The following is a 13613-nucleotide window of genomic DNA, read 5'->3' as shown; positions in this document are numbered from 1 at the left end:
AGTTTCCTACTATAAAAGGCAACTACTTGCAATAGAAAACATCTATGGAACGTGTAGTTAAAATATGAATTAAAATTTGACTATATGAAGCATAGAAGGTTATACTACAACATGGTGACGACCAAAGTCAATATTGTTAATGATATTTTATTGTTTCACCAAACACAGGGTAATGAAACCGAATTTGCTCTGTTGTACCATTATTATCTAAGTCGATACATATAATGATGTTTCTTTAGATAAGAATACATATCTGTATGGCACCCACAAGTTCCAATATACTAAGGAAAGATGATTGAAACAGCTAATGCAATTTCGTTGCCTTCTAGTACAAGTGTCATAAGAAGATTTGAACTTCTTAGTAAAAACATGAAAAGAATTTGTGTGGCGAAGGGTAAAACAAAATGCTAAGAATTAGCATACGCCTTCATTATACAGTTGCTATACTTGTCATAATTTACAGCACAATTCAACACAGATTTTCTTAACAAAACTCCTCTCTAGATAATTAGCAGCTAAATAGAACTAAATTCCTTGAGCTGAGATCAATTTGACGTTTTTAGTTTCTTTGTTCAAAGGGGTTATTCATCCTCCAATACCACACCTGTATGATGGCCTACAAAAATGTTTCTCCTTCTATCAGGGAGACGCAAGGGAAGAGGACATGTTGGAGTCATTTAATTTCCAAAGAATACAAATACAGAAACTAGTGTGGGAAAAGTTCCGAAGCAGCAGATCAAGTTCCCACGTGTAGGAGTGTACATGTAGCAGGCAATAGTTTGTGCATTTGATAAATTGACAGAACCAGTCCAGTGTAATTTTCTTGTGTTTTCCCATACAATGTTAAAGAATTGTACTGATATTCTGAAGGTTTTTCTGTCATGTACTGCTAAAATCTTTAAGAGATTCTTTTTCATCCTTCATGATTGCATCAACATGCAGCAATGACTCAAGTGCATACTTGACAAAGGACTTTTGTATTTCCATCTCATCAAGTATCATAAGATTTGCATCTTTACATGCTTGCTCGTCTGAAAAAGCAAGAGTCCACCTCCCATCAGACATCTGATTGGTTTTGTATCTTCCACTTGCTGCTATTTTGGAGCCAAAGGAGGGTAAGTCTGCACGAATCCGCAGATGTAACCACCTTGGATGGATTTCATCTACTTTTGGCTGTAAACAAAAGCAAAATAATATACTCTGAGAGCTAATTTATGGAGTAATGAAATCAACAGCCTGCTGCCAAATGATCTTTCCATTATAACTCTTGACCATGGTCATGCTATATTATAACATGAAAAATCTACTGTAGTCTTGCAAGAGTGTTATCCTTTCACCAACATTTCAGACTTTGGAATTGATAATTCTAAGTTCATATTAAGGAAATGTTTAGATAAAACAGAAATAAAACAAGGTTCTTCTTTAAGTACACAATAAAACACTATTCAACATCAAGCGTATGAAGAGAAATAATTTGAACATTTAGAACCAAGGAACTAATTTTCAATATATCATTATCATCTCCTAAATATAGCCCCGAAGAAGGTCTAGTTCGTTGCAAATGTAATATATTTTTTAAATGAAGAAACCGTGAAAATATCCAAAGGTTGATCAAATTATAAGATTATAAATTAATTACCAAAGCAAAAAGTGAAATGTGTTTTTCCAAACAAATAATATAACGCATTAATTCCATAGTTATTCCATCTATAGTTGGAATGACAGATTTATTTCTGAAGACGTATTGTCCACAAATGCTATGCTTGCTTAAATTTTAGGGATGTAAGTACAACAATTATGACTGATTTTTAACACCTTCAAATCTTGTCACGAGTTTTCATAAGACCGCATCCATTCCTCACCTCCTAAGTTGATTGTAACTTGATCCCTTGATACAAAAACCTTTACTTAGTCGTCAAACTAAATTGAACCGTTATCTTTATCTTGTTTGAGACTCTAATCTTATTAATTTAGATTGCTCCTATAATACCCCTCATAGTTTACTTTTCAGTATTGATGTTAGAATCTTTTGAACCACTTTTCATGTGTTAGTTATTTTCATGAGGATTATATACAACTTCTAATGTTATTTATATTCATAGTTTTACTTACCCCATACTTGCATGTGTATGATGTTCATATTCATTTAACATTTCTGTTCAACATGCCTGATGTGGTTGAGGTAGGGAGTCGTCGTCCCCTACGTGTCAGGATCTACACAATGTACCTCTTCCTATCATTGTTTGTTATATAGATATATATTTGTACATGCTTGTCTTTTATGTAGGTTTGTAGGTATCGGGCACTGACTTCCCCAAATTATTTGGATGAGTGTCCCCTATCACAATATCTCAGAGGTAAGAGGAGAAAAAATATATAGACTCAATCCTATCCTAAGTCATCACTGTCCTGAAATATGGACAGGTATTTGACTTACTAACAAACTATCTAAATTCGTCAAGGAGATGTGACTCCATGAACCTAACCTTGAGCATGATAGTCTTTTGAGTTGTTTCATGTGGTTCAATCGTATATTTAATTCATGAAATAAATTTAATAAAATTAGTTATGACTTGGGAATAATTAAATCTTGTGATTATTGGAATATTAAATGTTAGAACATTTAAGTGCGATGAATTGATTAAAAGTCTAACTGAGGAATTACAAGATTTAATTTATTATTAAATCAAAATACAAATTAAGTTGCATAAATAATATGAAATGATATTTTAAATCAATTGCATATTATATTTGGCTAAAATTATTCATTATAGTTTAATTATAATTCTTCCCTAATATTGTACTAGAAATATTAATCCTAAATTAAGTTATAATTATAATTTTTAAGTGCACAACAATTAAATAAGAATTAATAATTAATTCCAATTTTAAAAGTTAAGTGGTTATTAGTTGAGTTGCATATTATAAACTAATTAAAATTAAATAGTACAACTTAAAAAACACTTTATTGTAAAATTTGAACTTAATCTTTTAAAATAAAGTTGAGTTTTTATTTTAGAAAACCTAGTTTGTCTATATGAGGGGTTTTGGGTTATTATTTTCATTACATCTACAAGGTTGAAGAGTTGTTTTGTTTGCCAAAGTTAAGATTTGTTATAAGCTAGGATTTGGAAGTTTGCGTTTTGACCTTGTGTGTTCTTTCAGTTCATTTGTGATTACACACAGGGTTTGAAAATCTATGTTGATATTTCATTCAAAAAGATTGTCTGCCTTGTGTCTCAATTGGTTGATTTCCACTAGATCATATTATTGGTTGATTCGGCTTTCCATATTTACATGAAAACATTAGAAACCAAAATCTTACCAGAAATGGAATATAGGTGGAGTTATAAACAAAACAAAAGAAATTTAAAATGTAAATGAATTATTAATCAAAGAATTAATACTTTTTAGTAATGAACTTTATTATACAAGGTGAATTTAGCGGGACTTCACATTAGTAAATAGTTGAATGGTTATGAAACATTGAATGATATATTTTATTGCCAAACTAAACCCTTAGAAAACAAGTGGACTTTTATTCAGTAAGAACTTTTTATGTGAAATGTATGTGTGTTCATTTTCCTTGTGGTTGTTGAGTATTCTGGGATTTATGTTGGTAATAAGGGTTGTACATAGAAACTTTGGGAGTGTCTAACTTATGTGATGGTGGTTATGTTAGGTACTTTTTGTTGATGTTTTGATTAAGATTTTTCTTTCCCAACCAATGTTCTAAGCTCATGTATTTTGCATTATTTGAGAGTGCGTTATGTGATAGGTTTGAGGACCAAATTTGGATTGGAGTTTGAGGACCCATATATGTACTTGTGAGAATTATGGTTTGAAGACCTATATGTGAACTTATGAGAACTATGAACTGAGGACCAACGATGTGTTCTGATTACCTTCGTATGAAATCATATTTGATTATGACTTGATTGATTTATGAGATTTGTTATGACTGTGAGCTTAGGATAAGTTATCTAGTTCTCTAGATAAGTGTGACTTGTAATAAGTGTCAAGGCCCACAAGTGATTGTTAGGATCACTTATTGTAAGTAACTTAATAAAATGGTAATGTGATACATTAAATGAAGAGTTTTAAAATAATTTCATAAGATATGTTCTGATAGAGCCCTAAATTTCAAAATTTTAGGAATCCATTTGAGCATATTTTATATAATCTCTATCCCATTCCTCTCATTAATGCATACTCATTAAGACTGAATTAAATGCTTTTTATTTGTCCCTAAATCACATTTTCATAAGATCCTCATACAAGTCATTATTCTTTGGGACATTTAGGAGTATCAAACTCTGTGATTAAAAGTGTGAAGAAGATTCTATGTCTATTGCAAGCAAAGTAATGTGACTCGGACCCAGCTCGAACTCAGCAAGGTTAACTTTTGTGACCCGGCTCGAACTGGGCAGTGACTCGGCAAAGTGAAAAAAATTTCAAAATTTTGAGATTTTTTAAGATTTAAAAAACATTCCATGCACCCATTATTAAATAAAGCTTAAAGACGCAATAACATCATTAAATACAAGGTAATTTGATCATAATGCATATACTTAAACATACATCGATTACATAACCACAATACTACAAAGGTAAATTGCTAAATACTAACTCTAAGTAACTAAACTGTAGCTGAAGGAAATATTATTAAAGTAAAACATAGATATATAAAATGACAAATCCATGAAACCCATCAAAATGTATATGAAATCCAACAGATCAATAGTCATCATCAAATGTTCCAAATTTCGATCATATGTTAAGTTAAACAAAAGTTAAAACAAGAGTATAGCTATGGCTCCAATGTCACAAATGCAAGTTTTTCTCCTCTTCCTTTCAGCTGGTTGCAAAACAACGACACTCTATTTCTCTTCTTCCTCTCTCTCTTTCTTCTTCTCACGATAAGAGTGTTATGAAAGCCCTTTTAGGGTTATAAGAATAACAAAGAACAAAAACAATATTTAAAAAACATTGTTTTTGTGTTATTTTAACTTAACTGGAAACTTGCTGCCACGTTTGGGTCAAGTGGGTCGTGACCCACGAGTCAAGGGAGTCACATCACCTAACCCGCCGAGCCCGAGTCACGAGTAGTTTTGACCCGGCAGGCCATTAGTGACTCGCCAACTTGGGAGACTCGCCCATCTAGCGGCGAGTCACGTTACACTAAATTGCAAGTATTAAAAGACCATTTAGGCAATGATATGCTATTCCACTTCACATAATATGGAGGACAAAAATTACATCAAGCAGCAGCATAGGTTCTGTTGCCTTTGTTAAATGTTTTCCTTGTGTATCAAATGAAAAATGAATTCCAAATACAAAATCCTTATAAAGTCACATGCCACAATTTATCTCTATAACATATGAAGTCCACCTTCCAAGTTTCAGTGTGCTAACTCGTACAAGAATCTACCATGGTCCATTTCTAATTCAGTGTCATCGAGAATTCTTGTGTGCTGATTTTAGCAGAGTTCTACTTGTATATGAAAAGAATTGATGACTATCAAGAATGACTCCAAAATCATGCCCTTTGGAAGCATAGATGATCCACTGCTAGAACACTATGCTCTCCCTGACAAAAGTTCTCTACCAGGTCTCCAGGTATGTCACATCAAAGTGGCACCCCCAGCAACTAAAGAGTATGAATTGACAATATTGAACAAAGATATAGAAACCCGATGCATGTATCCAATAAACCATAAGACACAACAAACATAGAACAAAGTTTGCATATGTTCAAGAAGCGATGCATGTGCTTTGTTGTGTTCATGAATTTTGTCTCCTGGTCTCACGCATTGAAGAAATGAATAGACTAAAACAACTTGTCGCTAGTGACTATCGCCGATTTGTATCCTACGTCAATGTGAATAGGTATTAGGATGAAGTTTCCGCAATATAATTTGTGATACATTTCTTTATTTTCATTGGTACATGATGGTCGTGATTGTCCGGTCACATACAATCTAGAGCCCCAAATTGAAGACATGGGCAACAGCCCTAAAGGAGTCAATTTTACTTGAAAACTCCAACAGTTGGAGCATATGCAACAGTAGCATCACTCACATTCAACACAAAATTTCATTATCGTCAAAAAGCCTTCAAACCAAAGACGCACAAATGGATGTCAAATAGCATCCAACGAATATGGCAAGAAAATGAGATGTTTGCGAGATGTTCAGGAGTGAAGAATGATGAGCAATTAATCTCAATGATTAATTGATATGCCAAACAAACTAGCCAATATTTTGATGTGAAGCTGAATCATGTATGCAACGATTAATAAAATAAATAAGGAAAGTAAGCGGCCTATGAAAATGAATCTATTAAATTGAATATCAATGAAGGTAGTCTTTAAAAGACTAGTTATTAACCATATTAGAAAAGGAGGCTCGCGAAAAACAAAGTTATTTAATTTATTGCTTAACGATGGAATAGTTATCAATAAAGGTTGATTAACTAGCTATAATGATTACAAACAATAACTAAATGGCTGTGATTAAAGATATTGAAGGATGTGACATATAAATGAGAAGGTGCATCTATTTAGAAGGTATAAATAAGTCCAAGAAGTAGGAGAGATATTCGAAAAAAGAAAAAAACATATAATGATTACAAACAATTAACTAAATGGCTGTGATTAAAGATATTGAACGATGTGACATATAAATGAGAAGGTGCATCTATTTAGAAGGTATAAATAAGTCCAAGAAGTAGGAGAGATATTCGAAAAAAGAAAAAGACATATAATGATTACAAACAATTAACTAAATGGCTGTGATTAAAGATATTGAAGGATGTGACATATAAATGAGAAGGTGCATCTATTTAGAAGGTATAAATAAGTCCAAGAAGTAGGAGAGATATTCGAAAAAAGAAAAAGACATATTCAGAGAAGTATTTATAAGAAGAAGAATTTCAAGGAGGAATAAGGAGTTCTAAATATGACAATGTAATATGAATTTAGATATTTATTTTAATGATAAAATAAAAGGCCCTTTATTTATTTGTATTAAAGGGATGGAGATTTAAATTGCAGCTGATTCGTCCTTTATAATCATTTTTTAATTCTGTAAACAATTTTGCTCAGATAAGTAGACAAGATCATTTTTTCAATTGTTTTTGAATCTGTGTCCAGTCTGTCTCCCCGACCTCAGGAGTTAAAGCGCAATCTCGACTAGTTTAGAATTGCGTATATATATTTGATCCATCATATCTTGATTATTAATTATTTATAATTTATGTCCGTAGAACATTATAAAGTTGTACATCATAATCTTCATTGTAGTTGACTCTATTGCCCAAATAAACTAAAGCATTGGTCTTTTTATCATTGAAGTATTGGATTTACATTTAAAGTCAAAAAATCTATAACTTCCTTCTTACAAACCTCAAATCCATTGTTAAAACCTTATACAATTCACTCAGTTCAAACACTCAGTATTTCGTTTCATTTTAATTGAGTTCAAGGACTTTGCCAATCGAAGAACACTCCAAAGCTTAAATTCACTTTAGAAAAGCTCTGAACCAAGTGATCAGGTTCGAGGAAGAAGGTCTGCCCGCCTAGGTGTAGCAGAGCCTGAAGTGCAAAGGAAATTAAGGCGATTCTCGTTTCAGATGATAACTCTCATGAAGCCATGCCTGAATATTCTATGTTCCTAAACCCATTGTTTGATGAAGTGGATGAAGATATATCTAAGTATTACATGTTCTTGAATCCAATATTTGAAGATGATATTCCGTACAATCAAGTCCATCAGCATCATCATGATGATAGCAGTCCTAATTTTGGAGTTGATGAAATGCATGATATGCATCCAAAAGGTGAGACATTTTTCAGTTTATCTTATGAATTGAAAGTACATCAAATGTGTGAGAATGAGATCAAATCAAATATGCATGGCTCTGAAAATTTCCAGAGTATCCCAGCTGATCAGATTCTTGGTGAAAGAGAAGTAATGCTTCTTGAATATAAGCCTTTCTCAAAGTCTTTTTGTGAGGAGAAACAATATCCGGAGTATGGAAATGTAGCAGATTGTGTGCAAGGAGATATTCAAAACCTTGATATAGATGTTGGTAAAACTAATCAAATACATAAAGATATTCTATTCAGCAAGGACCACGGTGATGCAGAGTGCCCACACAAAAAGCTTGGTAGAACCCCAACTATAGCACTTAAGGTAACTTTACCTTTGTCAACCTTCTAGAGTCCTTAAAGACTCCTCCTAACAGGTTTCAGCACAATGCCAACCTTTTACACAACTCTCCAAGTTTTCAAGACTTCTTTCCCTATTAGCAACTCTAGGGATCAGCAATGGCAAAATGGCTAAAACTAATAAATGGACTCCCAACTATTCCTTGCATCAAACTCACACCCAGGACCTTTCAAGGAATATTCAAGGATGAGACTTCAGCAACTGTTTGACTTCCACAACTCCTACTTTGCAAATTTGCTCTCAATAAGCCTAATTCTCCTTGTAGCCCTTTTAGAGGTTTTAGGACAGTAACTTGATTTTTCTTCACTAGACTTGGCAAACAAAATAGGGTTTTGGATACCCTCTTGGAAGTTATGCAAATCCCCAAAGCATCAACTCTCCAACCTATTCCAACACCCTTGAACCTATGCAAGCCTAACAAGCCTAATTGGCCAAATCAAGCCTGGATTGCTTGAAAATGAGCAAGGATGGGTACCTAGGACTGGTTTGTTGTTGCAGGAGGTTTCACCTAACCTTTTCCACCAAGAAATGACAAATTGCCAAGTTTCATAGCTTCACTCCAAGCCCTGCCCACAAAATCAGCATTTTTGTGACTAAAAACATAGTAATATCAATCTAGGGCACGTTCATTTACCCCTTGGATCACCTGAGAAAAATCTATAACTTAGAAGTATTAAATTACATGCCCTAACCTTGCAAATCCCAGAAGGCCATTGAAAACTAACCGTAGAAATGCAAGTTAGGGCCACATCTTGCTTGAATCCCTCAATTTAAGGGTTTGTAAACCTACTTGCAAAGAAAAAGGTCTAACTTGCTTCAAACTGAACCAATCACAATGAAACCAAAAGCAATGTAAACTAGACTCAAAACACTTTCAAACCATGCATTTGGATTTGGTCTCCCAATCCATACAAGTCCATACAACAATAAATTGCTTAGAAAAACCATGTATTAGTTATGAAAAACTTAATGAACATACACCTCCTTACACCTCTGACTTCATAGAGGGTATTACCATCCAAATATATCATTCCCAACCGATAACCAGTTGGTTAGAGTAGTTACATGACCAAATGTAATGTTTTGCAAAAATATTGTCAATATTGACAAAAGTTGTCAGCAACTTTTCTTGAAATGCAATCTTTCCACTATGGCTTCCTAGAACTTAACCACTTGGTCATTTGCAACACTTAGGACCTAAATAAAGTGTAATGACTCACAAAACACTTCTAGAGTCAATTTATTAACCAAAAACATCGAAAACCAAAATCCTTAGGACTAAGGCAACTTAGGCTTATATGGCACCTCAAGTTCCTTGACCTTACAAATAAGGATCAATTTTTTACAATAAGCAAAATTAACATAATTGAATGAGGTGGATCATCACCCCTTGTCTTCCATCATGAATCTCCTTCCATTTGTTGAGATCATCTATGATGTCACCTAGGTGCCCTACACCACATGGTGCACCTAATGACTTCTTGAAGGCTGAACAAAGTCAGACCATGTTAATAAACCAATAAATGTTGTTCATGAGAATGATCTATCTAATTCAACAAGGTTCAAAGTGTTGCATGATCAGAATCGGGTGTTCAATAGAGGAAAGAAGCAATGTTCATTTTTGGGGGGCCTAGGGCCACCCAATTTCACCTTGCATCATGTGAAGCATGGATGCTTGGTCTACTTCTCCAGAGATAGCTCGAATCTCATCATGCCCACAAAGGGCATATGTCCCCAACAAGAGACACTGATGGAGCCCTAAATTTCAAAATTTTAGGCATCCATTTTAGCATATTATTTATAATCTCTGCCCCATTTCCTATCATTTATACATACTCATTAAGATTAAATTTAATGCTTTTCCTTTGTCCTCAAATCACATTTTCATCAAGATCCTCATACAAGTCATTATTCTTTGGGTGATTCAAGAGTATCCAACTCCATGATTAAAAGTGTGGAAGAAGATTATGTGTCTATTGCAGGTATTAAAAGATCAGTCAGCCAATGATATGCTATTCCACTTCACATAATACGGAGGGCAAAAATTATACCAACAAGAAGCATAGGCTCTGCTGCCTTTTTTAAAAGTTTTCCTTGTGTATCAAATTAAAAATGAATTCCAAATACAAAACCTCTATAAGGTCACATGCTACAATTTATCTATGCAATATATGACGTCCACCTTCCAAGTTTCAGTGTGCTAACTCGTACAAGAATCTACCATTGTCCATTTCTCATTCAGTGTAATCAAGAACTCCTGTGTGCTGATTTTAGAAGAGTTCTACTTGTATCTAGAAAGAATTGATGACTGTCAAGAATAACTCCAAAATTGTGCCCTTTGGAAGCATGGATGATCCACTGCTACAACACTATGATCTCCCTGACAAAACTTCTCCACCAAGTTTCTAGGTCTTTCACCTCAAAGCAGCACACCCAGCAATGAAAGATTATGAATTGACAATAATGAACAAAGATATAGAAACATGATGCATGTATCCAATAAACCATAAGACGCAACAAACATAGAAGGGAGTTTGCATTTGTTCAAGAAACGATGCCTGTGCTTTGTCGTGTTCATGAATTCCGTCTCCTGGTCCCATGCATTGAAGACATGAATAGACTGAAACAACTTGCCGCTAGTGACTGTCATCAATTTGTATCCAACGTCAATGTGAACAGGGATCAGGATGAAGTTTCCGCAATAGAAATTTGTGATATGGTTCTTTATTTCCATTGGTACATGATGCTCGTGGTTGTCGTGTCGCATACAATACAGAGCCCCAAATTGACGACACAAGCAACGGCCCTAAAGGAGTCAATTTTACCTCAAAGATCCAACAGTTTGAGCATATGCAACAGGAGCATCACTCACATTGAACAAAAAATTTCATTACCGTCAAAAAGCCTTCAAACCAAAGACACACAAACGGAGGTCAAATAACATCCAACGAATATGGCAAGAAAATGAGATATTGTTGTTTGCGAGATGTTCAGGAGTGAAGAATGATGAGCAATTAATCTCAATGATTAATCGATATGCCAAACAAACTAGCCAATATTTTGATGTGAAGCTGAATCATGTATGCAACGATTAATAAAATAAATAAGGAAACTAAGCGGCCTATGACAATGAATCTATTAAATTGAATACCAATGAAGGTAGTCTTTAAAAGACTAGTTATTAACCATATTAGAAAAGGAGGCTCGCGAAAAACAAAGCTATTTAATTTATTGTTTAACGAGTTATCAATAAAGGTTGATTAACTAGCTAGAATGATTACAAACAATCAACTAAATGGCTGCGATTAAAGATAACGAAGGATGTGACTTATACATGAGAAGGTGCATCTAATTAGAAGGTATAAATAAGTCCACCAAGTAGGAGAGATATTCGAAAAAAGAAAAAGACATATTCGGAGAAGTATTTATAAGAAGAATAATTTCAAGGAGGAATAAGGAGTTTTAAATATGACTTTGTAATATGAATTCAGATAGTTTATTTTAATAATAAAATTAAAGGCCCTTTGTTTATTTTTATTGAAGGCATGGAGATTTAAACTACATTTGATTCATCCTCTATAATCATTTTTTAATTTTGTAAACAATTTTGGTCAAATAACTGGACAAGGTCATCTATGGCATTTTAAACTCGAGCATCGTAGATATTGTGAAATATTTAATTGTTTCCGAATCTGTGTCCAGTCTATCTCCCCGACCTAAGGAGTTAAAACACATTTTGGACTAGTTTAGAATTTCATATATATATATTTGATCCATCACGTCTCGATTATTGATTATTTATAGTTTGTGCATAGAACATTATAAAGTTGTACGTCATAATCTTCATTGTGGTTGACTCTATTGCCCAAATAAGCTAAAGCATTGGTCTTTTTATCATTGAAGTATTGGATTTATATTTAAAGTCAAAAAATCTAGAACTTCCTTCTTACAAACCTCAATCCATTGTTAAAACCTTATACAATTCATTAAAATTCAAACACTCAGCATTCAATTTCATTTTAATTTGCTTTAGAAAAGCTTTAAACTAGGTGATCAGGTTCCAGGAAAAGGTCTACCCGCCTAGGTGTAGCGGAGCCTAAAGTGGAAGGGAATCAAGGCAATTCTTGTTCGTTGGCAAGAGCTGCTTGCGGAATCCTATCAAAGGAGTGGCAGGCTCTTGGATTTCCAATCTGTGGTTTTGGGTAGCCAACATGTTTCTTGCCCATGCCTGGGTAATTGATTGAGATTTTGACTAGGATGGGAGTGGGAGAAGATGCTTGATTGGGGTCTTGCATGATTAGTAGCCTTGTCCATATGAGAGGTTTACTGAACCTTTGTAATGACTAAGGCAGCCATTAAGATTTGCCAACAACATGAACCCCATACTAGGTGTCTATTTTTCAAGGCATGATCACATACAATTTTGCACCTCTTTGTCATTCAATATTGGATGCCCAGCTATAGGAGATCATTGCAGCCACTCTAGAGGGGATTCTAGACAACGACCAAGTGTTGCTATTAGCTACCAAGTTTTCTTAGCTGCATTTTAGTTTTCATAATTTAATAAAATCATTTTCCTCTTGCTTTGTATGTGTATCAATCAATAACAAATCATCTCAGTCTAATGCATTGGAAATAATTTTCTAAACTACTTTTATCCAAGCATTGTTCACTTTGTTCATTATATTCAAAAACTCATAAAAAACATATATTCTCTAAAAAACAAAAAACAATTTGAAAACTTTGCAAAAACAAAACAAAAACACAAACAAACACAGTTGGATAGAGATTGAACCAGCAGGACTCATCACTGTACAATTCATCTAGACAACAAATGATAGTGTTAAGGATTGTAAAATCCCTCAATGGTCTAAAGAAAGTTCCTCAATCTTTGTATACCGAGATCAATGAGCATCCCATCCAACATTGGTTCACCAAGAATCCATATGATCCCAACTAGTGTTATGGGATTCAGACTCGCCTATGACTCGAAAAGTCAAAATTGGGCTCAGGCTTGGGCTCGGACTCAGCCAGGACTCGGAAAATCGAAAAACCCATGAAATTCATAGATTTTTAAGGATTTAATTTATTTTTTCATGCATCATTTAGTCAATCAGCATCAGATACACAATAATTGAGATAAATAGAAGCTACTTAACACACATACACAATTTTGCATAGATCACATAAGTATAAAAGCAAATTTCTAAAAGAAAAAACTAAATAACATAATATAAAGTTACACATAGTATCATTGTCAAATGTCTACAATATATGAAATCCATGGAATCAAAAGTTCAAAACATATATCAAAATATCAGCTAGAGTGTAAAAGACTAAGGCTCATAGTAGCCTATTCCCTCCTATGAATATGCCTAAGAT

General features: G+C 33.8%; 1 protein-coding gene across 3 annotated transcripts in view; it reads right to left on the bottom strand.

Moving 5' to 3' along the window:
- Positions 1–173: 173 nt before the first annotated feature.
- LOC149529634 (protein TRANSPARENT TESTA 9-like) overlaps positions 174–13613 on the bottom strand; it is a 177360-nt gene continuing 163920 nt past the window's right edge. For all 3 annotated transcript variants that reach the window (XM_089811748.1, XM_089811750.1, XM_089811749.1), the window contains exon 19: positions 174–1173. In XM_089811748.1, coding sequence (XP_089667874.1) covers positions 880–1173 — 294 coding nt within the window. In that variant the 3' untranslated portion in view covers positions 174–879. The remainder of the gene's footprint in view (positions 1174–13613) is intronic.

This window comes from Cupressus sempervirens, chromosome 11 (genome assembly GCF_028749045.1).
Source record: "Cupressus sempervirens isolate cs-2001-9-10 chromosome 11, ASM2874904v1, whole genome shotgun sequence".
Lineage (NCBI taxonomy): Eukaryota > Viridiplantae > Streptophyta > Pinopsida > Cupressales > Cupressaceae > Cupressus > Cupressus sempervirens.
The sequence above is the reverse complement of the archived record's forward strand: the minus strand, read 5'-3'. Positions and strand labels throughout refer to the sequence as shown.